Genomic DNA, 26,488 nt, shown 5'->3' with positions numbered 1-26,488 from the left:
TCATTTTCTGTTTTGGGTCTGGAAGAGATCTTCACAGCTCACAAATATCTTCTCTTGGGATGGATGAAGGTGAATATTGTCAGTGCTTTGGGGGCAAAATGTGTTTCTGGAAAGAAAAGACAGCATGTGAGTACAATGTTGGTTAGAAAGTTTAACATTAGAGTTTCCCATTCTTTAGCCTGTCTTTTACAGGAAGTATATTTGTAATGATTACAAATATATTTTGTATATATATTTTGTATATTTTGTGAGGAAAGAGTTGTATCTGCCTGCCAGAGCACAGGGACAGAGGAGAGGAGCAGCAGGCAACCCCTGGGTACTGAGGGCATTGTGCTGTGTCTCCCTGGTGTCACTGTGGGTGTTCTCACAGTCACCTGGGCTTTCCTGTCAGGGGGGCATTGCTCCAACTCTCACTGTTCCCAGCATGCTTGCCCTATCTGGGCTGCTGGAATACTGGTATTTAGCTGGGAGGTTGCTAAAAACCAGCTATGTAGGATGCTAACATCAGCAGCTGCGTATGCTACAGAAATATTTGAAAGCAAATGTTGGAATGGGGTATTTTATTGCTCATAACGGTCTGTTTGTTAACTGCTTTTTAAGTTTATGCTGTTACACCTCTACAAGTCTTTGCCATTAAATGCCACAAAGGAACTTTCATCACGTACAAAGATCACAAACATCTAGATACTACATGTTACTATCTCTAACATAGGGATACGGATATGTGTATAACAATAAAATATTGTCAGTTGTTCAAATGCTTGAGAAAACACAAGAGAAATCAAAATTTCATGTTTACTACCTTTTCTAATTATTGGATTTCCAAAGTTGCTAATTCTGCAGTACACAATGTTTGGTATTCTGAGGAAGGCAGAACTCTACATACCCTTTTTTCTCTGAAGAAAATACTTTTCCTTGAGTGTTCTTTGTTTCTCCTTTTAGAACCACCTAATAATCTTTCATTCCCCCCCTAAACATTAACGCAGTATTTCAGTGATAACTAAATGTCACTGCCCAGATTGCAGAGAACAAAACCCAGCACTAATCAGTGTTCAGTAAAAGCTTGTCACAAACTGCTTCCACTTGCAGCAAAAAAAGCTTCTAAGGAGCATTAGGTACCTGAAGCTACCAGCATTATTTTTTGTCAGTATAAGAGCCCCCCTCACTTAATAATTTCCTAGATAAGGAAAGAAGTACATCAGCAGTAATTAGCTTGTGCCAGGTTACTGGCACAGCTGCATTGGATAAGACCTTCCTGGTTAGGAAAATGACTTCTCACCTTCATACCTTTTATTTCAAGGTACAGGAACCTGCACCTAAACAGAGCTCCCTAGTTTGCAATTTATGCTTTGCTGTAATTTGCTTTCAATACTGATTTTGGGTTGTGGCTTTTAAAATAGCAGGAAATGTTGAGAAACTCCTTTGATTTTTATGGCAGGAGCACATGCCAAGTGCTAGGTTAGGAAAACACCTCAAAAATACATTTTTAGGAGGATACAACCCAGGAGAATATGATCCTTCCTCTGCCCCCCAGCACACACAGATTGTCCTATGAAATGCCTCTTTCAATTGTCTAATTTGTTTTTTGTGTCAATATTAAGGAGATGCAGCTCTGCCAGTAAGAGCTGTTCTGCAGGAAGTCTGCACCAGTTGTGGTGGTAAGAAAGGGAATGTACCAAAAAATTGCCTTCTAGGACTGAGCCTCAGTTAAAGGTAAGGTGCTTTTCTCATTAACCTTAATTAAACTGCACAATTAAAATTTCTCCAAGGATTAAAGCAGTGAGAATTATTATAATTTTTTTATTCTGTCTTCTGGCTGAAATTTCTCTGCATGAGTAGGCAGTTTCAAATGTGTTAGCATTTCTGTATGTAGAGAACAAGGCTGCTCAGATGTGGTGATCCAGTTTCAAAGCAATAAACAGGGGAAAGAAGAACACTAAAAATAATCAGAGGACTGTGTAGTACAGCACATGATCCTTCTAATGAGTATTTTCAAGAATGGTGAAGCTGAGTTTCTCTTGGAAGTAAGTATTGAAAGTCAAATAATTAAGATTTTGCATATTTTTTTGTAAGTAGGAATCTGAATATTTCATGATGTTAATGTTGAAATCATTATTTATTTTGCACAGTATCTTGTTTCATTGAAATTTCATATGGTCCTTATGGAGTGAGGTAATTACATTCATTGGTGTGACTGCTGGGGCTTGGCTGCTCGTGTTTGAACTGGGATAACCTGGGTGCCAAACACCTGTGGAGTTACTGAGTGCTCTCATTGCACTTACTTTTGCTGTGTTTCCCCTGCTTTCACTCTTATTTCCTTCACTATAAGTCCTGGTCGACGAGTGCCCTTTGTCCATGGTATTATGGTTTGAAATGTGTCCCAGATATTTCCCCAAAGTGGAGGTAATTCCCATTTGAACTTGATCATTATGATGTCACCAATATCATTGTCCAGGGTGATGAGAAACGAGTAGGTTTTATTCCCAGTAATACTTTCAACTCTACGGAAAACAAGATGAGAATAATGTTGTCTTAATTATTATGAATTAAAGTGAACAAAACAACATTTTTTTCCTGTGAAAACCAGAGAAAGAACTATGTTTGCTTCTTAATGTCTCAAGAATGTTCTTCCTCCAGGTGCAAAAAAGTGATGAAATATGACAACATGGTAGGAAAGAAGCAGAAGTGGCAGAAGCTTGAACAGCTGACAAAGCAGTAGTGGTTTCTGACAGCAAAAGGTGTCCCATAATAGCATCTATGTTACAACTTCTGCCTGCTAGAGCAAATGCACATACACACACTCTTGCCTTTGCTTTCATTAATACAAATAGTGTTCATCGTGATAAATATCCAAAATTCTTTATCTTAATTACAGCTGATTTTTTCATTTGTGTTTTAATTGATTATACCTCCCTGTCTTAGCCATGGGATGGACCAAAGTAAGTGGACAGAAAAATTTCCAAATTTACTGTTTGTATTCCAACAATTTTTTTCTGCACAAACTGCATCATCATTGTAAGAACTTGTGACTTTCAGGGAGAATGAGTGAAGTGAGTACAATTTCCAGTTCATGTTCACTTAGCTGCACTAAACCATTTCCCTCATAGCATGATTATCAATGTTGTATATTACAAATTGTCACATGCACAATTACATGTGGTACAATACTCACAATGGGATGTGCAGGTTTTTAGCATCTGCCTTAGTCCCTGTCAGAGACATGGTGAAAGCTGGGTCTATGGGCTTGCTTTGGATTTCATTGATGATGTGGATCTTGAACTGATAATGATACACTGTAGGAAGGAAGAATTGGCAAAAAGTGGAAAAATTAATGGTCAAATAATCAATAGTTTTCTTAGGCAAAAGAATTTTGCCTTTCAGAGCAGAAAGTTGATGGTTTCATTTTACTTTTCAACCTAATTTGTTGAAATTAAAACATTGTCATTTTTCCTGGTTGTTGCTGTGCTGTGCTATGTAATCTGTTAGCATTTGTGGTCCTGTTGCTTTATTTAAAGGATGGAGAAAAAGGTAATCAGCGTTGAGTTTCTTTTTGGGATAAAACATTCCTCCATGGGAAATATTTCAGCTTCTCTGGAGTTTAGTTGTCAGAATTTCTGGCAAGTCCTCTATCTAGTGACCAGGCAAATCCTTGTGACTGGGCATGACTAGAGATGTATGATACAGATCAAAGACCTTAAGCAATGTGGTCAGGCTGTTACTCTGATCAACTGGAAAATTGCCCTGCAAAACAGATGACTCACAAACTTTCCTTGACTGCCTAATGATATGTTGTGCTTTACACACATCTGTTAACAATGTCATTAATGCTTCAAGGTCTGGGGAGTTTCTAGAACACTGTTTAGGAAAGTCTGAACTGAGTATTGTTAGCATAAAAAAGGCCTAAGAAGTCATCAGTTTGATATTTTGAAAATTATGAAAAAGAAAATCCCAACAACATAGATTTCAAGTATGTGCATACAGATACTGTCAGCTACATTTGAATGTCCAGAACTCTTCTATCTGGTCATTCTTCCAGCAACTTTCTAGACAAAACTGATAGATTTTGATATGAAGGAACATTATTGCGTGCTAGTTTTTGAGTGGAGACTCTCTACTCACTTCAGTCTTCACTACATCTGAGAATGGCTCCCCACACCACTAATGGAATCATATTTTCATGCACATGCACAGATAGGGGTTTTTTGTGCAGCTAAGAGTGCTCATGATGGAAAGTATTTGCTGGAACAGCTATATCCTTTCATTATTTTATAGTTGTTGTGTTAGTGAACAATGTATTTTCTTTTGAAAATGGATCCCTCAGTAGAAAACAAAATGGCAGATTCTGTGCCACAAACCTGATGAGGACCAAGGCAGAGAGGGTTGTTTACAGATCACTTTTATAACTAATCTGTCTTTCTCTGGGTTTTCTCTCTGTAAAAACTGATTTTTCAGTATATGATCAGACACAACCTAAGGTTTTGCTGTGATTATGGTGCTTACTTTAAGGAAAAATCATATAAAAACTCAGAGTCCCATCACAGCTTTATTATAAATGTTAATTTCCATGAAACAGACTGGGGATTTTCTTTGAGCTGGACTGATGTATGCTCCAGAATATAATGTCATTAGCTTGAAAATAGAGGATTGTGATGCGTAATGTTGAGTTTCCCAAATTTCTTCTATTTGTGCTTCTCACATGATCTTCAAATTTATTTTTTTTTAAAGCATTACAAAGATGACTTTGTAAGCATCTTCCTACAGTTGCTGCTTTGTTGGGGAACTTTTGTGAAAGGAGATCATTGTCTGGGGTACTTTATCCACATATGTGCCAAGGATGGGTTTTTATGCAAAACCAGTTCTAAGCATAAAAATGCAACATGTTTAATTGCAATCTAAGCCAATAGGACAGAGATATTTTACCCCAAACTGAAACCAGCTCCATATCCAGAGAGGAACACAACACAGTGATCTCTGTGTCCAGGTGTGGGAGCAGCAGGCAATGCATCCCCAGAGCCTGTCCCTGTCATTCTCTGGTTCTGGTGAGGACCTAGCTCTGACTGTGATGGAGCAAGATAACTTCAGGAACTAGACACAGCCTCTGGAGTTTTAAAATCTACTCCAAGTATCTTCCTGAGCCATTTTAAACAGTATTTAGAAGAAATTCAGCAAGTTCAGCTGCTCTGAGTATCATTCAGGGCTCTGTAGGTCCCTCTGGAGTCATCACTGAATATTTCACAGCTGTGCTAGTGGAAGACTTCCAAAATTATTTTAAAAGCACCTGAATTTTTGTTTGGTTTGGTGGTTGTTTTGGGGTTTTTTGTTTTGTTTTGGCTTTTTGTTTTCGTTTTGTTTTGTTTTTTGAATCTATGATAATGCATCTGAGTAACCGGGCACTGTGGGGAGACCAGCTATATAATGCAAGCAGCCTTTTAAAGCTTTCTCCTCATCCCTTCAGTGTTCCTGCGGGGTGCACGAACATGGGAAGCGCTCCCCAAGCCCAGGGCGAGGGGCAGGCGGGGGCAGAGCCCTCCGGCAGGAGGGAGTTTCCGGCCCCGGCACAGCCCGGCAGCCGCTGCGGGGCTGCGGGACTCCCGCGGCCGGGGCTGTGCCGGGGCTGTGGCGAGAGTGTGGCGTGGCTGTCGAGGCTGTGCCGGGGACAGGCAGGGCCTCAGCCGGAGCGGAGCCTCCTCCGTGTGTGTGCCCAGTGCCTCGGCCCGCGCCCGCCCCGCTGCTCCCCACACGCCTCATGGCAGCCGGGGAAGGAGGTGGTGAGGGGCAGAGCCGGGCGGCGGGACGCTGTCGCCCCTGCACCCACAGCCCCTCAGGAAAGGACTGTCCCACATCGTCCTGCTTGTTCCCACTTTTAAAAGTACGTGAACATTTCCAGTGGCGAGGGAACGTCTGCTCAACAGCAGCAGTGGGCTCTGGCGGCTGAGTGCAGCGGAGACTGGTACGAAGGGCCTGCGCCCCCTGGCAGGCCATGGCCCCTCTGTCTGATAATACAGCCAAAACTGCACACTGACTCGGTAAAGTAACGTAGTAGAGCTAAAGCCAGAGTGCCAGTCTTAATTTTAGTGCTGCAGTTCAGCCACGTAAAAGTCCATGCTATTCTGTTCTCTGTCCATTATTTGGAAAGTAGTAATTTATATGTCATTTCATAGTCTAATTGCAGATAAAATTTGGGCAAACGCAGAACGTTTTATAGGCCTCCCAGAGTAATTATGCAGCTTTTTTTGGCTTGGCTGTATGCCTGCATATGTTAGAATAAACCTGCACAGTCCAGTTGTAGGAAAATCCTGCAGATCAGGACCCTGGGCATCTGCGAGCCCTCAGCTCCACAGCTCGCCTGGGGCTAGCAGGCAGTGTGCTTTTTCCCACAGAAATATGAGAGCCAGGGTCTGGATGAAAGGGCATCAAGATAGCCTACTGGGACTCTCAGTTGTCTCAGCAAATTGATTATTCTCACAGATTTTATAAGCTTTAATGAATGAGTAAATAGGATCACAAAGCTTAGGCTCAGACTTCTACTTTGTGATCAATCTGGACACTAAAAAGTATTCCCACAAACCTTTGAAGGGCATATGCGCTCTTGTTTTCAGAAAGAGTCGTCTGCTTCTGGGCAGCCTTTCCTCCCTGATGTTGTAGCCCAGGGTGTTGCAGCGGTTCTTCTTGCAGCTGAGGCACAGCCCTTTGTTGAAAGTGTTGATGTCGTTGCACCAGTACGCTGTGCTTTGCTTGTCCTTGTGCAGCAGAGAGTCGATGAACAAGTGAACTGACCTCTCATGGGCACATTTCACAGTTTGAGTGATGCCTGAAAAAATGCAACAAAATTTTACATGCCCTTGTTTTTTTTTTTACCATTTCAACTGCAGAGTAGTACTGCAGCCAACTATAAACTATAAACATGTGATATTGTTTCCCGCCCCACACCTACCCTTTGCATCACAGTTTGGCTCAGAAATCATACATTGTAGCAATTTTACTTTTAGGATCATTCAAAAATAGAATGGCTGAACTTCCATGATAATAAACTTAAATAATTTCCTGCTTAAACTGTTCTAGGCTGACTATATCAGACTGTAAATATGAACCTTGATTCTGGCTGTTTTTGTCAATAGACAATTCAACCTGAGTTGATGTGCAGTCTTTCAGATCATGCCACATTAAAGACAGCAGTCTCATTTGGAATGGCTGAACACTCTTGGATTTGGATGCTTAGGCAGCAATATTTTGTCCCTATTAGACTGACACACTCCTATGTTGAATTGAACTTTTCTTGCAGTTGCTGCTTGGAAAAAAGGAGGAAAAATTTTATTAAACTCAATAAAAGTATTAAATAGGCCTGCATTATGAAAGGTATATTCTTAAAATGTTATCAAATTGCAAAAATTATTTTGTGCAAATAGGATGTTTTATGTCTGTGTTGATTAGCTTTGAGCTGATGCTTGGTTTCACGTTTGTCATGATTTATCTTCTAACAAGTAATGCCCAGATTTAGGCATTGCATGAGGATAATTGAGAAGTGCTTCTGCAATGTCATTGCTGGGTGAGCAGGGCTCTTTGAGGGTTTTCAGCCAGCACTTCTGGTTGTCACTGCACATCAGGACCTTTTTCAGTATCTTGCATCAGTTTCTCTATAGGTTTATGTTTAGGTACATTGATAACAAGCTTCTATAAATAAAAGCTAGCCTGGAACACTGGCACTCAGGTCCTGGAGAGAGCATCATCTGTGCCACCAAAGGACGTGGAGTTGGAAAAGGTGAGCTATAGAGGTGAGTAGTACAGACCTGTATTTCATTTGATTTGATATAATTAATGGCACACTAGACAAATCTGGCTTAATTAGAATAAATTGTCTCATCTCTTCTACTGCTGAAACAAATACCATTAAATTATTCAGAGGTGCTTGACAGCAGGATGCTCATGGCCTCATTTTCAGGAGTGCTAGGCAGCTCAATTCCTTGCTGGAGTCAGTAAAACCAATATGAACTCAAGACACATAAAAATCAGATAATTAATCTCTAAACAAGAAAATACCTTGCATATAAGGGTGATAATGATAGTCCTTAGATGCTGTTTAAGACCACCAGACAGGCTCAGTCCAGCTGCCCTGGTGGCTCCCACTGTGTGCCATTGGTGCTTACCAGCAATCCCCAGCTGTGCAATGTGGTTGTACACGTGCAGGATGTGACAGCCAGGCTGGAAGGTGCCTCCGTTGGGATAAAAGTCAAAATGAGCCACGGGCTGCTTGATGCCAACACTGAGGCCCATGTGCTGTTTGGTGAAGGTATGAATTGCATCCACAAAGTTTGCATCATCTGGAGATAAACGGTCTGTGGGTGACATTCCTTCAAACAGGGGCCCAGCAGGGTCAAGGCCTGCAATAAATGCAAATAATCCCATTGTCATATAGTGCACAAGGAATGTTCTACTGCTCTAAGTCTGGGATAAATGTCTGAAAACAGGCAGCACCTGGTGCTTTACAAGGTCTTTCCCTGATGGAAACAATAACAACACTTGTTCCACAGAGAGTCACACCTAAAGCAAACACAGGCCCTGGAACAAACACTAACTGGGACCTGCACAAGGACACAGCCCAGAGACAGACGTGTTTGTTAGAGACAAACTGTGCTGCTGCCAGTGGCACTTGAGGGACCTTGACATAATTTTGTTCTTTCAAACTCTAGAGGTTGTGTGTTTCAGAGGTCCTTTGGAAGACACCAGTCCTACAGCAAGATTGACTTTTAGCCCACATGTGGGACCTAAAACCTTATAAAGCTCCAGTTATTGTTTAAAAGCCCTGTATGCCTGCTAGATTTTATTTATAATAATTCTTCAGCTTAAAAAATCTTCAAGGCAGATTATTACAGTATTCAGAGAAATGATACTCCACTTAGGGAGTCTTGCTGATTTTTGTTTTCTGGACTTTTTTGCATGGTGGTCTTGGTTGGGAATTGATTCAGGAAGAGAACTTTGTGCTTAGTTTAAAGCTGCACTCAGCTTTGAGGACAAGCTTCTAAATTTTATATTCTTCAGTTGATATTGTGTAATAATATAGTTGCATAGATATAACCAGACAAGACTAGTAAAACAGGCAGCAAGTAAAATATTTTTTCTGATAACTTAAATGTAGCTGATGTAGGTCTTGTGTAAAATGCACTTCTGCTTTCATTTTGTTTGGGTTTTTTAAGCTGTCACTGTGTATTAGATGAGGTACTGTATATAGTGTATCAAGAATATGATAAATGTATTTTCATTACACTCATAATTAGTACAGTTACAAAACATTACAGAAGGTTCAGAATGTCACCAGTTAATCAAGTTTTAGGGTTAATTTTGTTTACTTTAAGCATCTACTAGGGGTACTCTGATGATATGCTTGTTGTAAAATGTAATCCAGAATTCTCATTTTTGCCACACAAAAGCTGTTTTGAATTCACTATATGGGCACTGTCCCCCAATTGAAAGCTCAAGCACAGTCAGACAATTTCCTTAATATATTTTTAAATTACTCGCTAATAATGAGCAGTATTTGAATGACTTTGGGTCAAGACAGTGGCCAAAGATCCAAGATTAGTGGCTAACATTTAGTTTAAGGTGTTACTGGGAATGGATAAGAGACAAATTTAAGCAACCAGCAGCTTGAGGCTTTGGTTTATTATTTCTAGTCCCCATGCTTGTGTATTCTGTATGTCATAATTGGACTGAGGTAGGAAAGATCAAAGATAGAAATGCTATGAGACCTATTCTTCAAAAATATTTTCATTAAGTTTCTAAATCTAATTTCTAAACCAATGAGATGAAACCTCTAAACTCTGCTGAATATTGCTATTCAACAGCTAATTGTCAATATGACATTGATATGTCAAATATCTTCATAACTTGATTCAGTTGACTGTTAGTTTTTTTAAAGGTATAAGTCTTTTACCTGTAATTCTTCCAATCTTTTTTGTACCATTGATAAAACTTCCAGCAAATCCTGAAACATGAGCTCCCAGGCTGTATCCAATTAGATGAGCATTGCTTCTGGAAAACTGAACAGATTCCTGGAAGATAGTGGCACCTTGATTTAGATGAAGAAATGTGAAAAATAAACAGTGAAATATCTATTACATGTTAGGAATACTGGGAATTATAACACAAGGAATTTGTATGTTGATGGTGGCCAAACGAGGTGCATGAATCATTCAGTAAATTCCTGTTGGAATGTTATTCCTTGATTCTTTTTCATGCAGCAGGAAAATGCCACACATTTGGGCACTGCCACTTATCTTCTATGCACAGGAAAACCATCAACACAGTGGAATTTTTCTTGTTGTTTGTTATCAGTCATTTGATGCAGGTGTTCACTGCCTTTTGTCAGCAGCATTTGGCTTTCCTATTATTATAAAATGGATATCTGTTCTTTAACTTCAGAGTAAAATAATCCCCTGCAAAAAGTGTCTTTTTTTTTTTTTGGCTGAGATACCATCACAAGTCAAACTAAAGGGATCAAAATATTGATCAGGCATGTTAAATGATACAGCAGTGATATTTCTTGTACAAAGAAGTGTGTCTGATTTGTAACAAACCAGTTAAAGCAGAATTTTCCTTCTTTCTACCTAATCAATGGTATCTTAAGCATTTCACCTGAGCTGCAAGGTTTAAAGTTTATCTGACTTGTAAAGAAAAATGTGGCATATTTTGCTTGCAGGAAAGGCAAACCTCACTTTCAATTTCTTTGTGAATGTTGCCTGTCTCAGTGGAGTGGCTGTGCAGTCTCAATACCAATCTCTTCTGAAGATGAAGTGAAACTTGGCAGACTACTTGTGAGAGAGACAGCTCTTAGAAATCACAAGATCTGACCAATTTTCTTGTCAGATGATACTGAAATGGGTGCTATTGAGGCTGTTACTGATCATGCCCTATTCTTGAAATAAGAGCACTAATATTTACTTATTGTTTGTTCCTTATTCTTTATTAAAATGTTGTTTGGCACTGCAGGTTTTGTTACATCCATTGAGAATCTTTGAAATAATTATCTGCCTTTAAGCAGACAGAAGCATAGCAGAAAAATAATGGTGGGAATTGGAATGAAAGGGGTTTAACTGTTAAACTCTGGAGGGGTGCTTCTCAATGTGAGGAACATTTACTGGTTGGAGACACTCAATGCTGTGAAAATTTATGGTATATTTAAATTCTGGAACACATCACAGCAAAAGAGTAACTACCTACAATACTGGAGCAAGGAGTAATTTATTCAAGCCTTGGTTTGTTTGTTGACACTGGGAAATCACAGAATGTCTTTATTGTTGACAATGTGATATGTCCTCCTGGGAACTGATCAAAGTCCACCATTTGATTAATTCAATAATTAAACAGCTTCAAAAAATTACTTTAGGCTCCAGCAAGTTAAACTATATTTGACCAAGAGCTGAAATTTCTTCTAATATCACAATGAAAAATAGTGACTCTGAATTTGCTGCTTCCTCTTTTGTGCCTCTTGTCCCTAACTGGGTGTGGTATCTGACAGCTCCTTCTAGCCCTGCTGTTCCTGCTTAGGCCTTTAAAGGTATTTGCTCCAAACCTTTCAGCCTTGCAGTAAATTTCTCTGCCACCTTAGGCCTCACCATATTTAAAGTAATGTACTCAAAAATTCATTGTCAGGTATAGAAGCATAATTTAATTTCAAATTAAGTACTTAATGTTAGAGATTGATACAATAAGAGTTGCTTGGAGTTCCTGGTTTGTATGAGTGATTCTCATTCTACTGTTTGCTTTCTGCCTTTTCTTAAATTGTGCTGGAGACCAGTGATCCTGTGCAGACTCTGCTGCAGCCTTTTCAGTCCAGCCATGGCCCTGCTCCCATGTAGCAGGAGTTTTGATAAATAGTCACTGCATTAGTGTGGCTCTGTACTCACTGCTGCCTCCATGTCATCTGCTTTGTGAAGCATGTCTGTCCTCTTGAAAGGTCTCCCTTTACATTCTGGATCTCTAAGCCATTATTTTATCCTAATCTTTGGGAAACTGCAGCAAAAATCAGACACAGTGTCGGGATTGAATTCTGCATTAAAAGCAGAAGTTGAGCACAGATAACAAACTCATTTTCCTGTACTTATGTCTTGCAAATGGTGATGTCTGCCTGTTTTCTACATATGGAACAGTGTCAGCTGCCCACACACATGCTATGGAAAAGTCTAAGTAGCGGGAAACTATCTCACCTCTAAAGATATATAAAAATATTTTCATAAGCAAGTCCACTTGCTTTGACCTCCTGCATGATGAGAGTTTTACAAATTCCTATGAAAGTATATGGAAGAAAAACATGCACTTCATTAAAGAAACGTGAGTGATGGAAAAGAAAGCATTAGCAAGCCCAGTATTTCAGAAAGGTTGTGGAAGTGTAAAACCAAACATCTTTTCCAGAGGAACGTGTTGGTGTGGCATTCTCACCTCCAGCCACTGCAGGAACCGCGCGATCTCGTGTCCCGTGGTGCGCGTGTTCCGTACAGCAATGGGATAGTGCTGGTGAGCCAGGGTCAGCCAGTCTGCAATGATCACGTTCATCGGCTCAGGGTGGGACTTCAGAGCTGCTGCCATTTTCCAAATCCAGCTTTCCAATATCCCATCCACCTGTTACAGTTGGGAAAAAACCCCAAACAATAAGAAAACCATTGTTATGGGAAAGCAGTCTCTGCCAAATATCTCTTGTGAAAAACATGAAACAAAAACCACAATATGAACAGGGAGAGATTAATGCTGATAACTAGAGTTTAGGGGCCCCAGCCTGCTTCTCCTTGCTGAGAATCTGTAGGTTTTGTTGGACCAAAAAAAAAAAAAAAAGAGTAATATAATAAGGGTATAACAGTGTGTGTTTTTTAATAGGAACTCTTATAAGTGAAAATGATGTCCCCAAATACTTTAACTCATCCAGAGTTAACTGGTTAAAAGGTACTGGTTAAAAGTACTGGTTAAAAGACAGACATAAATAAGATAAATGCCCAGGAAATGCCTGATTTCATTCAAGAGCAGCTATCCCTTTAAGTATAAGCTAAAAAAATTGGAGAAGGGAAGCTGGAGGATTGCAGACCAGCAAGCATTTGTCATCTCTAGCCATTCTATTTGGAGAGCTGCTTGTTTTGAGTCATTCTTTTTTGAATAGCTGGTTACAATTTTCTTGCATCAAAGCATGTTTCTGATTTTATGGACTAGAATTATTATTTAATTTATCAGATTTAATTGTTATTCTCATTGTGTGTATTTCCTCAATTGATAAAATAGCCTTATCTCTTCTAATGTATTAGAATTTGGGAGTCTCAGGTCTGGGTTTCCACACACACTCCTCTAAGGATCCAACACCTCTGCAAATTAAGTTAATGTGAATGATGAATTTCACTGGCAGCAGCTTCAGGCCCGTGGTTTGAGGAGGGTGTAGGTTTTGAACTAATTTTTTTTGCAAGGGAGTTTAATTTTTTTTTACTAAGGGAGTTAAATGTATCTCTCTCATTTGTTAAGGGAGTTATGTGCATCACAGGGGGTGTTCAAAGTTCCTCTGCATATTTGCAGATGTGCAAGAACAATCCATTGTGCCACCTTATGTGATTGAATTGGTGCTATGAGCATTTAAGGATCTATTAAAATTACTTTGTTTCTTATCCTGCCTTTTCTTTTGTTTCTTTTCCAACTGAGAAGCTGATGAATTGTCACTCTTACTATTGGCATGCTTTTGAGAAAGATTTTTTATGGTGAATTGGTTTTTTACAGTTTAACTGGAAGCAGTTCAGTGATAATCGATGTTGAAGGCTTTGCTTCCAATTGAAGGGGCTTGTGGAGAAGTTCTTTTTAAAGGTGTATCTGTGAGAAAGATATGGGGATATTGTGGCCACTTTTCAAGAAGTCTGTAAATATCTGCCAGTGAACATATCAGAGAAATGATACTGATGTTCTGCTCTCCAGGGCACAGCACATTAATTCAGCGACTCATTCAAGCTCTGCTGGCTTTAAACCAGGGCTGAATTTAATCCTTGACATGGGAGTCTCATGTGAAAAATTGCTTGTAGACCATTCCTTCAGAATCTGTCAGGAATATGCACTTTGTATTTTTTCTAGCCATGATAGGTCCCAGTGAAATCTATCGTCTTTGTACTATGACCTTACTTCTGAAGTTGCTTCTGTAGCATAATGAGAAGGAAAGTATATCAAATCAGATGTAGCAAGAATTAAAGATAAAGTGTGAGCTCATACCGACCAGCCATGGACTATCATCACCAGAGGAAGAGAGGCATTGAAATGGCATTTGTCAAGAGTCTCCAGCTGATTAACAAAAATCTGGCAGCTGCCTCCAGCTCTGTCTGTATAGAGTCGAAATCTGGTTTCGAAGTTTTGCTGATCTTTCTTTCCTCTAATGAGTTCACTCCATGATCTCAGTGCCTCTGAAATGAAATTTGTGACCACAGCCATAATAGGAAGGAATTGAAAACCTGGAGCAGTTACTAGTGCAACACAGTTTGTCAAACAGTAAATGGGTGAGCTTGGAACTCCTCCTGTGTATAATTGTTGCTTGTTCCCGTGGGCCTAAGCTGTACATTTTGGGTCAAAAAAGTGATCTCTTTCAAAGTCTGAGATGGTCTAGATGTGCCTCTGAGTCCCTCTGTGTGAACAAGAACAGTTACACAGGAATGGGGATCTGATTGCTACAGGCCCTTGCAAATGCACAAGGATTGTAAGATCAGAGTACAGGTGTTACCACTTGACCATGGAGTCATGCACAGGCAGGGGCATTCAGAGGCTCTTATCTCTGCAGAGCATTTCTACTAATGTGCCTTTGCTAGTCATTGCTGAGCAAGCATCATTACACTAAAATAACCATTTTGTTCAGGGCTGTAACTGCTTAGAGACCTGGGTGACTGCTTAAAACTATTAGACCACATCATACTTCTTTTTTTTTCCTCTGAAAAGGCAAAACGGCATGTTTTTATTTTAATTGTAATATTTTTGATGACTTTGTTTTTAGGTAAAATAGCTTATTCAAAGTTTAATTTCAGTGTAATGATAAGACATGATAAAACAGCATATTTAATTTGTTTAAGTGTGTAGCAGTTCTGGAAGAAAACTCCTAAACTGACCTGCATTGGATGTGCACTTTTCTCTGTTTGTTGCTAATTATTGCTCATTCCAATGGACAGGCAATGTTATGTTTCACTGCTGGGAAACGTTATTGAAGAAATCTATTCAGCCTTGTACAAGAGCTGGAATTTAAAAAGCTTCAAAGTTACAGAAGGTTTGGTAGATAAAATTTGTAACTAACTTCAATGTCTAACATTTTCCTTTCAGGACACTTTTAACTGCCATAGGACTAAGTCTGATCACTTCTTCCTTATGATGTCCACTTTAAAGAACTTCTGTTGGATTTTTTTTTTTCTCATGCAGAGGAACTTAGTTTCTGAAGTAAGTAATGTCAGGAAAGGGTGAATCTACATAAAGAACTGAAAATTAGAAAGAACTTTAATGATGTTGATATTCTTATTGGCTGGTTTATTCAGCTTTCAGTGAGTAGTCTCTACACAAAGGTAAGCATTGTGTTCTATTTTTAGCAGAAAAAGAAAAACAAACAAAAAAAAAGTAGCTTGTGCCTGTTCCATTGTACACATCCTTTCTTTGTTTAACGCCTTGTTTTCATTTTCATTTTGCTCTCTCAGTGTTTGTGCAATGCAAAGGCGCTTTGTCACTCTGTACTGTTTGTACAAAGTACAGAAAACAAGTCTGATAAAAAGCTGTTTTCTTCAGACACTGCCTGGAAAGTGCTGCGGTGCTTTAATGGCTGAGCATTGTTTTGCTGGTAAATCTGGGAGAGGGGATTAAAAACACTTCTTGAACTTCTTCTTGGCTGCCAAAAGTTAGAAGTTCCTATTGGATCAGATGTGTTATTCAACAAGGAACTGCTTCAGTCTGTTAATCTCTGTAATGACTTGGAGAAGGAAAGAGTGTCTGAGGTGCCAGGCTCCCACAACAGCCTCTTGCTGCAAATGTCATGGCAGTGACTCAGTGACATGGCCACAGGGAACTGGGAAGTTTCATAGGTCAGTTTGCAAGAACAACACAATTCAACTGCTAAAGATTTTTTCATGGTAATTACATTTAAGTGTGCAGAGATCTCTCTGAGCCTCCAAAGAGTTTTGCTTTGGAAAAATACCAGGTGAGCAGGTTGCTGATTAATTTCCTTTTCCTTAGAATATCCTACTCTGACATGTATTCTCTCAGCAGAGGCACGGCAGTGTGGCCACACTGATCTGTGAGCTTCCATAAATTACCTTCCCACAGAGCAGCTCAGTAATCATGAGTGAGAAAGGCTTTTGTGAATTCTTGACACCCCAAAGTAGGTTCAGCCCTTTACCTTTACTTTGTATTGACAATATTTCTGTGAGGTGCACTGGAGGCTGGGTTTGTAAACATCACTTCATTGCAACTAGTGGACATAGTAGACTCTTGTGAAATGTTTTGGAGTTAGTTTTGGGCAGAAAAACCAGAGCATTTTTATATTTGACTTGAGATGTTTTCTTATTGAAAAGTAAAATGAAGAGAGATTCCCAGTTGAACAAAATAAGCAGGTTCATCCAGCAGGCTGACTTGGATTGAATCACCCCAAAAGATAAAAAGGTGTTCCTAAATATAGAATTGTGGAGTCCCTTCTGAAATTTCCAGATGTGGTAGCACTGCTTTAAACTTGTTAATGAAAACTCTTCTGGAAACTAGACAAAGATCTAGATGCTGTCCAGGGTTTGAAGCTATAAATATCCTATGCTTTTCTGGGAGAGAGATCCACAATTGAAATACATTCAGTATTGTGTCTGATTAGGTATAAAAATACAGCTACAAAATATCTGCTTCATAGCACAAAAATTGCCTAAACATGAGAAGTAATGAGGATGAAGTATAGTAGAAGTATCTAATGTTAAGAGTAAAATTTTAGTATTTACTAGTCATGCACTTTAAATTCATTGTACAGTACAGCACAAAAAATTTGAGTAAAATTGGCATTTCCAAGTAAGGAAAGTAGCTTTTCCACTTCAGAAAAATAATGTTCAGCATCCGTCTTCCTGTCATGGAGCTTGGGTTGAAGAGGATATTTCAGTGGCTCTCACCTAATCCTTAGACAATTGAAAAATTAATTCATTAAGTCTGAACAGAAGTTGAAATTTGGGACCAGGAGAACACCTCTATTACTTATGTGCAAATCCCTTTCAACCATTTCCCATATACTGATACTCTCATGAGAGGTGTACATTTTGATTTTAAAAAATAGGCTGTCTTGCAATAGGTAAGACAGTTTTTGAGTTGTATTTTAGGGTAGCTATCCTGGAAGTGGGAGTTCATTTTCTTCCTATGGCCTTACATTTTTTGTTGTGATACTGCAGTGAAATCACTTTCCTGGTGCCAACTTGCTGTGTCAGAAATTCAGCATGACTTCTGGGTCACAACATTCCATAGCATGAGAAGCTAAATACATGCACCAGGAACATGTATTGTTTAAAACATGTTAAACAAAACATTTTTTGTTTAAAACACAAAACCAGAATAATGAGAAGAGAGAAACATCAGTATCTTTAGAATATTAGCACAGGAAGGCATTGCTGAGTAAAACTCACTTGCTGGGCCATGGGACAGCCCTGCAGGGCAGAGAGCTGGGTAACAGATTTATTCCCTGGAAAGCAGAGCTGACCTGAGGGGGGTGGGTGTAAATAGTCATATGTGCAACCAGCTTGTCTGCACAAAGTTAGTCAGTTGTGGGTTTATTTACTTTTTTGTTTGGTTTTTGTTTATGAATTTTTGGTTGTGGCTATTCCACCAAACTCTCCTTGTGAATATTTCTGCTTGGCAGCCTTCTGGTACTCAGAAAGAGACAAATGAATGTCTCAGTTTGTAGAAGGGCAGTGGGGAAAATGAGAGGTCAGCAGGGCCTGGAAGATTATTGAGTGCAAAGGAGGTAGGAAAAAAGGGAAAGCGGATACTCAAGCCTTAAGTGGGGGAATCTGCCTGGGTTGAGTATAATTAAATCTCAGGCTACCAAAGTGGCCTTTGTTCCATTCAGGGAATAGGACTAAGCATCTAAAAATCTTATTCTGAGTGGTAACTTGGCATCTAGTCCCTTCAAATTTTTCTACTTCCAAGAAACCTGTGTCTTAGAAGAAATATTAGGAGAATTTTAAAGGATGTGTTCTATTTTGCTTTAATCTCCCTCTCCTCCCATTCTTCTTGTCTCCTTTTCTCTTGCCTCTCCAATATGTTCTTGTTTTTTTCCATTATGTCTTTTGATTTTTTAAAATAATTATTTTTTAAAAGAATAAAATTGTTTTGTTTTACTGTTTTTGTCTGAAAGTCTTAGTTAAACCAAAATAACTGAGGGGAAATCCTGTTTTTACAGCAGATAAAAACTTTTTGCTTTGACAGTCACTAGGTGTGTTCATCTAAGCAAGAGTTTGATGGTTTCACTGATATGGTATTAAAAGACTTTGATCATTTTAAGTGTATCCTGAATTTCTCCAAACTGATCTTTTACAGTAGATGCCTGTAGATATTTCTTCTAAAACCTCTGTAGTGCACACTGTTTACAAAAGTTATTTCCATGCCAATCTGTCCAGAAATTAGACTTTTTATCAACTACTGAATGAATTTGTTTTCAAATGAAACTCTTTAAGAGGAAGAGGAATTTACTGGGATGTATTTTAAGTACGTTCTGTGTACAGAATGCGTCCTAGAACTTTTATTAATGCTGTCATGCAATTTTTGTTTCAATTTTCCTTGTATAGATGATCCCAGAGTATAACAATTGCCATCACCTGAGTTCACAAGGAATTTCTCAAGTACTTTTGTTTAGTGCTCTAGTACAGCTCTCTCCTAGTAAAAGGGGCCTCACAGTGGTGTCCTACAAAGATTTGTCTCTGTAAGTTTGGGGTGAGCCATTATGAGAATGGGCAAATTGTTGCTGAGCTCTGCAGGCCTTTCCAGGAGTCCAGTGAAAGCTGTTACAGAAGATTCCATTTTGTGGAATACTTGATACTCTCTGCACAGGACAATGCAAAGTGCTACTGAAACTATTAACAGCACAGACTTCTTCTTAACTTCTAATAAGAGTTTAATCCCTTCTACCCATAACACCAGGTACCTTTGCACATTGTGATTCCAGTCATAGGGAAAATATGTATAAAATGATAGAAACTGCTTTTTAAAAGTCATGATGCTAAGGTCCAGTGAGTTAGATTGCCAGACATGTGATTTGTGTCTTACTCAAAGCCTTAAATCTCAATTTCAAGCGAAATAAAGCTGCCTCTTGGCAGCACTGCACGGGCACACAGTGCTGCAATTTTAACATATTACTGCAGTGACAGGGAGAATTCAGTTTCTGGGCCTCTGGCAGAATTTGAGGTTTGGGTGCAGAATTCCAAATTTGAGAAGAGCAGAGAAAAAAATATTTGTTTCATTTTGTTTCCTGGTAACTTCAAAGTTTGTAGGATTTCAAGGTGTTCTGGGACCAAAACTCTGGAAACCAGTAGAGGTAAATATGTATTAGAGGGCAGCAAAGTAGTGCTATGTAATAGTATAATGATGTGTTAGAATATAATATGTAAGATAATTATATAAATTACACAGCTGTAATGGACAATTATGAACCATAGTGTTGTGTAAAGTGCAAACACACATAGAAAGTGTATATCTTAAAAATATATACACAGTTGTTAAATGCTGTTTATAAATACTACAATATTTACATGCACTTGATAGAGCATGTGACATTCCCCCCATTATTACAGTATTTAATGTGAGTGAAACATTACATTGGGCATTTGTCTTAGCAGATTCAAGTGTTTAATATTCAGAGACCATATACATAAAATATCCAATTTCTAAATCTTTGCTGTGCATCCATGCATTGCTGAGCACTTTTTCCAGGCCCAGAGCATGGTTCTTAATGCAGATGAAGGAGATGTGAGCCAAACAGCTGCAGTAGGTTGGATAACCTTCAAAATGCTTCAAGGCATAAGTAAACCACTAAATTTCAAGATATATTTAATTATTTTTTTCTAGACCATTCAGAATTGATATATCTCTGATCAGATTTTTAGGGTGTCTCTGGTTAGATCTGCTATTTCAGTTCCTGTAGTCCTAGGTATTTGAATTGTGCAACAGTATGTCACATTGAAGGAAAATTTTAACATTCAATTTTTATTTATATGGGCTTTTTTAGCAATTGTACTGACATGAACCAAACTGGGAAGATTTTAGTTGCTTTCCACATTTTGAACACAAAGAAATTGATTAACAAAATCACTGTGTTTCAAAGGGAACAACAGTATGATTGTTAATGTAATTGATTTTTAGGCTATCTGAAAGCACACATAACTAAATCTATTTTACTAAACCTATTGCCAAACAACTGGAAAAATCAGTGTATGATCTGCAAGTATTACTTGGAAATTTGGAATTCCTGTTCCAAGAAATGTCTCCCAGTAATTTGCACTAAGCAGGAGTGGACAGCAGAATGAATGAAAGCCAGGAACAGACAAAGGGTTCTGCAGGGGTAGAACATCCCAGGGTAGAACAACCCCAGATGCTTCTGTTCATGCTGGTTTTAGTCTGTGAACAGGAATTGTGAGTCTCCAAGTCAGTCAAACCCTTCTTGTGAACAACGTATGCCTGATGCTAAATACTATAATTCAAGTAAAAATACCTTCTCCCCACATTTGATTTGTTTTCCTGCTTGGGATGAGGTTTTATTTTATAACTAGCTTCCATAGTTGGAAATACAAACTTTCTTATTTAATCAGCTGCCCTTGCTCATTCTCTTTAGACTTTCCACCTTCACAAGTTTCTGAATATCAGAAGAGAAATCATTCCCTGGAGTTTCTTTGATGTCTGCTTGTGATGTCTTGTTGATGAGAAATTTATCATAAACTAGCTGAACTATGAATGAGTTGTTGAAATTTTTCACACATTAGATTTGCTGGTGGATGTTTAATGAAGCAGCTTTGTGTTCTGTCTCCAGGAGCTGTTCAACAGAATCCAGAAGGGCAGCACCATGAAAGTGTGCTGAGGCCAAGTTTGCTTTGCTTTGCAAAGCAAAATGGATCTGCTTTAGTGGGGAAAAATCAACAAGCATGGGCAATGTTAAATTTTACTATAAGCTTGTGGTGGTTTTAAGTTTGAAGCATTAAACCTTTGCAAAAAGAGCGTCTATTTTGCTAAGTGAGGCCTCATCTTCTAGGAGTAGGGATGTTGATTGTGATATTTTCTGGGATTAAAACAGAAAATCCTCCATAAACTTAAAGGTGAGGATGGAATCATTAAACAACGAATGTATTAAATCTGACAGTCTGGAAAACACAAGCAAAGTCAAGAATTCAGTTGCCAGATGCTGCAAGGGAAGATATTGAGAATTGATCTCACAATGGAAGGGTAACAAGAAGCCTGCAAATTTCTCTTTGAAGAGATTAATTTAAAATATTGTGAGCAATGTGAAGAAGTAATGGATGTGTTTATGCTACCTTGTTCTTCCTAAATGTTAATTTTTAGATTGAGCCTATCTATATTCTACTTGTGTTTTAAGATATTCATTTAACAGGGCTTTCTAGACTCCTATAAATAATCCATGTAATGTACATATTAGTATAGCAGAGTAATCCCCCTAAATCTAATAACTGAGAGTTGTTATTTGCATTCTGGTTGTACCTAGAGGCTTGTTCAGGATAGGAGCCCCAAAAACTACCAACCATCCAAGATTAGGGGATAAGTTTTTGTTCCCCTGAGAATCAAAATTATTTAGCAGAATTTTTTATGAATCTGACTTGTGTCCTTGTCATGTCCTTAAACTTCAGTTCTGGGGTCTTTAGGTATGTGTTCTTCTAAATTAAGTTTATATTCTTAACTCTTTAAGTTTATTATTTTGCATCTTTAAGACAACCTTATGTGTTTGGCTGGCATATTGGGGCTAATTTAAAGAAAAGAAGTGAGACTGCATGTAGCAAACCCCAGTGGGAGCAGCCTCCAGGAGTGCAGCATTCACAGGGAGCCACTGCTGTTCCTCGGGGTGCTGGGGGCACTGCAGCTCCCTAGGAGTGAGGATCCCTGCTGAGCTTTGCTGTGCAGGGATGCTCTGCTGCCTCTTGTAGGTGTTGTGACCAAGCCTTGCCAGGCCCTGCACTGCCAGACTTTGCTCTGTAGGCACAGGAGACTGATGAAGATTTGCTGGTGAGGGAGGAGCCCCAGCTCCCAAGGCAGGGCAGGCCTGGTCCTGGGAATTGTACATCCATGGAAGTGATAATGAGAAATTCAGAGCACCCAATTCTCCATACCTGAGCAGTTCAGCCATGATTCTTGCACTTTGATTCAGTCCACTCAGCCAACATGTGAAAAGGAATTTTTCTTTCTGTTGGGTTAGTTTGCTGTTGACTTAGCAAGCTAAAAAGTCTCCTGCAGAAACTGCCTAAGTCAGCATAAGGAATAAGAAAAGAGATCAGGCAAAAGAACTGATCAGGCAAATTCTTCCAAAACCTCCAAATGTGAAAATCAAATGGAAGCAGGGTGCATCTAAAGACTTAAGCAAAAACTTTGTCACCCAAAAGCAGTGATTGTAGAAAAATTTACATTTTAATTTACTCAAGATTGTTCTGTGCAAAATATCACAGCCCACTTAAACCTTTTCTTATTTTTCTATTAGCATAAGAAAAGGTATCTTTGAAAGTACCTGGAAAGCTGATTTTATAATCCCTGTATTCATTTGCCTAGCACAGAATATGTAGCCTCAGAAGTTAAAAATTCTCCAAATAGTTACAGACCAATTGTATTTGGGCAACAATGTGAAAGTTTCTATGATGTGGCTGAGAAAACCTAATGAGACATTCCTCTGTAGTGCTTGAGAGCACAGCACAACCAAAAAGCCTCATGGATGCAGTGTGGGGGAAAGGAGCAGTTTGTTATCAGTCCAGAAACAGCCATCTCACATGCACCAGCCCAGAAGAGAGATCAGTGCCTCAGTTTTGCTGCTTGGTGAGCAGCTGCCCTGGCTGAACACAGCAAACCTACAAAAGCACCAGGGCCGTGTCAGAGGGGCAGATTTTTTCCAGCCCTTCTCTGCCAAGTGTGGATGTGCCACATAAGGGTGTCAAGGAGCTGCATTAGGGCCCACAGTAGGAAGGGACAAGGCTGAAATGGGGGCTTGTTCCTGTGATTCTGTGGGGCAGGGACACTCCACAGGCTGCAGCAGCAGCTGGGTGCACTGCAGATCAAAGTTTTGGAGCTCTGCTTCTCTGGGAATTGGGGGAGACAGCAATAACTGGGGAGCCAGAAACCCGAGTGCACAAAAGTGGAGATCACCTTTCTGCATTGTTCTGTTAGCTACTCAAGTTTGTCAAAAGCTGCTTTACCATATTGTGCATAGGTGGTGCACATAACACCAGAGCTCATGCTTCTGACTTTGGTTGGCATGTTTTATCTAGAATCTGTCATATTTTGCAATGCAAAGAAAGTGGAACTGCTATTCATATGCAAAGAATTAAAGACACAAAATGGGAGGGAGTCTTGTGTAAAGCAGTAGTTAAAGGTTCTTCTAGAAGGCTTCTTTTTTCCACTATATATAAATTCATTTTTCAGTTTAAAAACATATCTTTTTTTCCTCTTTAAAAAAAAAAAAACTTGTGTAACAATAGAAACAAAACTATTTGGATGCAGACTTTCCTTTGCATGTAAGAACCTAAATGTGCTTTAGTGTGTATTCAGAGTATAGGACTGGCATCCTTGTCTGCATCCATCTGTACCAGCAAGGAGGTTACCACCTCCAGCTTTTTGTCACCTCCCACCTGCCAGAAATTCCCACCCTTACTGTTCTGTTGTCAGTGCTCCAATGTTGCCCATTTGCTGCAAGGAAAATGGGCTAGGTTACCTCACATCACCTGTTTTAACTGTTTAAACCGGTCTCATTTATCTTGCTTGGAAGAAATTTGGGCATGTTTATGTGAACTGATCTCCTGCAGGAGTTGGATGAAAGTGGTAGCTGTCAGGACATGATAAAATTGGGTGGAGTGCCACCCAGTAATCCTTGACTGACCAAGGATGTTGTTCATGGCCTGAGACACATACATGCAGTCAGTTGTTAACTTCTGGAAAACTGCCTTACTGTTAGTTATTCTTCATTCCTTACACTTCCAGATGGAGATCAGGTATATTGGCTTGTGTGTGATGCTCGCTCAGTTTTACTGTGGACATTAGAATCTTTTCACTATAGTATAAATATACAGAAATTAGCTATAAATAGAGAGAACCCATGTATTGTCATCTTCTAGCAAGCAGTAATATTTTGTGCCCAAAAATAATGTCTAATTGTTTGCTTTTATTAAACAACAGAAAGCTCTGTAATTACCCCAAGGCTTTCTTTCATCTCTAAGCCATCATTTTGTTCATCTCTAGTGACCAGCCTGGTAGTACAGTCAGAAGATAAACAATACAGATAAACAGAATTATTTGCCTCCTCATGTCATGCCTGGAACACCAAATAGGTGAATTTATCAGCCTCAGTTATTTGGTACTACATTTGAGTTCAACCTAGAATTCTCAGAGCTAAGTTTTTACACAAAAACAAAGCTATAATAGTCATAGTTTATGTGGCTAAGTCACAGAAGGTGATAATGTATTATACACTGCCAGAACATTTTGTTTTCCATGTCTCCTCTCTCCAGTTCATTGCACAATTTCCTTTTCCCTCTGGTCCATCCCTTCAAAGCTCTGATAATATCCAGTAAACATTCATAGCAGATCCTAATTTTTAAAAACACATTGTGTTTAATATTTGCTTATGAAAATACAGCCTCCTATTGCATTGTGCTGAGAAAATCCACATGCCCAAACAGACAATTTAAATGTTCTCTGTCATATAGCAAAGCAACTAAATATAGCCCAGTGACAAGTGTAATGCTGCACATGGGACATTCATCCTGTCCTCAGAGCAGGTTCTAGAGCTGGAGACTCTCCAGTCTCCCTGAATGTCTTCATGACTTGACACTGAAAAACCAAACCAAACCAAACCAAACTCATCACCACCTCTGCTAACGTCATCAGTAAAAGTCGGCATGATGCAAGAAGTGATCTCAGAGTGGACACTGCTTTTTAGGCTGGGATAATGTGAACAGTTCAGTGCCAGCTGCCAGCATTGCCTTTGTCCACAGCAGGGTCAGCTCCAGCCAAGTTTTTTCTCGTTCATGTCTGCATCTTGGCTGGAGAATGACATTTCTGGTTAAAAATAGGAAATAAGCTGAGCATCACCAGCATACTAATGAGCCCCAAATTCCCTTGCAGCTGCTGGTAGGCCAGCAATGAACCCCACAGCACTGTGACAAGTGGGCATGTGCCACAGTCCTCACCACCCAGTTCTCAGGCTTTCCTGAGAACTGTTCCTTCCTCAGTTGAAAACTGCAGGAAAAAAATCTACAGGAAAAGCCATTTATTCCAACAGGGCAACGGTTTTCTTGGGCTTATCAAAGGCTCATAAGTGTAAAAAAACCAGCATGGACAGTTGGATACACAATTTACAGTTAAGAAAATGAGCAACAACTGCATTCTGAGCTTTACTGACAGGGAATAATGATAGCAGAAATATTCTGTGTCAATTCACTGTTCTTGGGCTCTTCATATAGCCATGGGGAGAGGGATAATGTGCATCCATACTGATATCTGGGAATGTGGGAATTAATGATAACAGGGAGGCAAAGGTCTGTGCATCCACCTTCCCTGGCACAGCACATCAGGCTCTTGCCTGTGCTACTCAGTTTTCCCTCTCAAAGATGCACTTCATGCACCTCAGTTTTAATAACTATAACTATTTTCTTTCTATTCTGTAATGAGAAAAGAAATGAACACAGGATGATTTTTAGCCAGACAGTTATGGGTGTTGTTTTGTTCTCCTTAAAAGCTAACATAGTATGTTTAATTTAAGAAAAACTGTTGTTCAAGATCAATAAAATGTAAAATGTGTAAAAAAAATAAAGGGAGAATGTTGCCAGCAATAAACTTTTTGCTGCTTGATCACACACTTGAAAAATTTATTTCTGGCAGAAAAGGAAATTCATTACAGAAATAGTTCTTACTAGACTGAAACTACTGGGCAGTAGGTTTGGAGGATACTGGAGGAAATCTTGGTCAGTGAGTCCTTTTGTATTGACTGTGCATGTGAGTTTGGCCATGTGGCACAGCAGACATGAGATCTAGCTTGCTAAGTTTACTGCTGTCTTTTCTTTTTTCAAAGTAATAATTTGCCTCTGATGTGGAAATTAAAAAAAACCCAACTTTGTTCTAATAGAGTTTCTGGTAGCTATAGCTATGGTAAACAGACTGGTGAAATATTTGAATTTTTAGATTTTTAGAATTACGTATTTTCTATGAATTTTGTGTAAATATTTCTCAGTAGCAATTGAGGAATTACATTTATTTTCCTGTGAATGAAATATGCTTCTGTATCTCTGCCAAA

The 26,488-nt window shown here is 39.1% G+C and overlaps 1 protein-coding gene across 1 annotated transcript; it reads right to left on the bottom strand.

Annotated features, from left to right (window-relative positions):
* On the bottom strand, positions 1–26,204 carry LIPC (lipase C, hepatic type). The gene is given in 10 exon segments (XM_054273017.1): positions 1–106; positions 2,283–2,501; positions 3,173–3,293; positions 6,569–6,811; positions 8,145–8,378; positions 9,929–10,046; positions 12,433–12,612; positions 14,224–14,420; positions 25,703–25,856; positions 26,109–26,204. Coding segments are annotated over 10 exon segments (1,668 nt in total).
* Positions 26,205–26,488: the final 284 nt, after the last annotated feature.

This window comes from Melozone crissalis, unplaced genomic scaffold (genome assembly GCF_028551555.1).
Source record: "Melozone crissalis strain CALT ecotype California unplaced genomic scaffold, PUWL_Pcris_2 ptg000014l_1, whole genome shotgun sequence".
In the NCBI taxonomy this organism is placed as follows: Eukaryota; Metazoa; Chordata; class Aves; order Passeriformes; family Passerellidae; genus Melozone; species Melozone crissalis.
The sequence above is the reverse complement of the archived record's forward strand: the minus strand, read 5'-3'. Positions and strand labels throughout refer to the sequence as shown.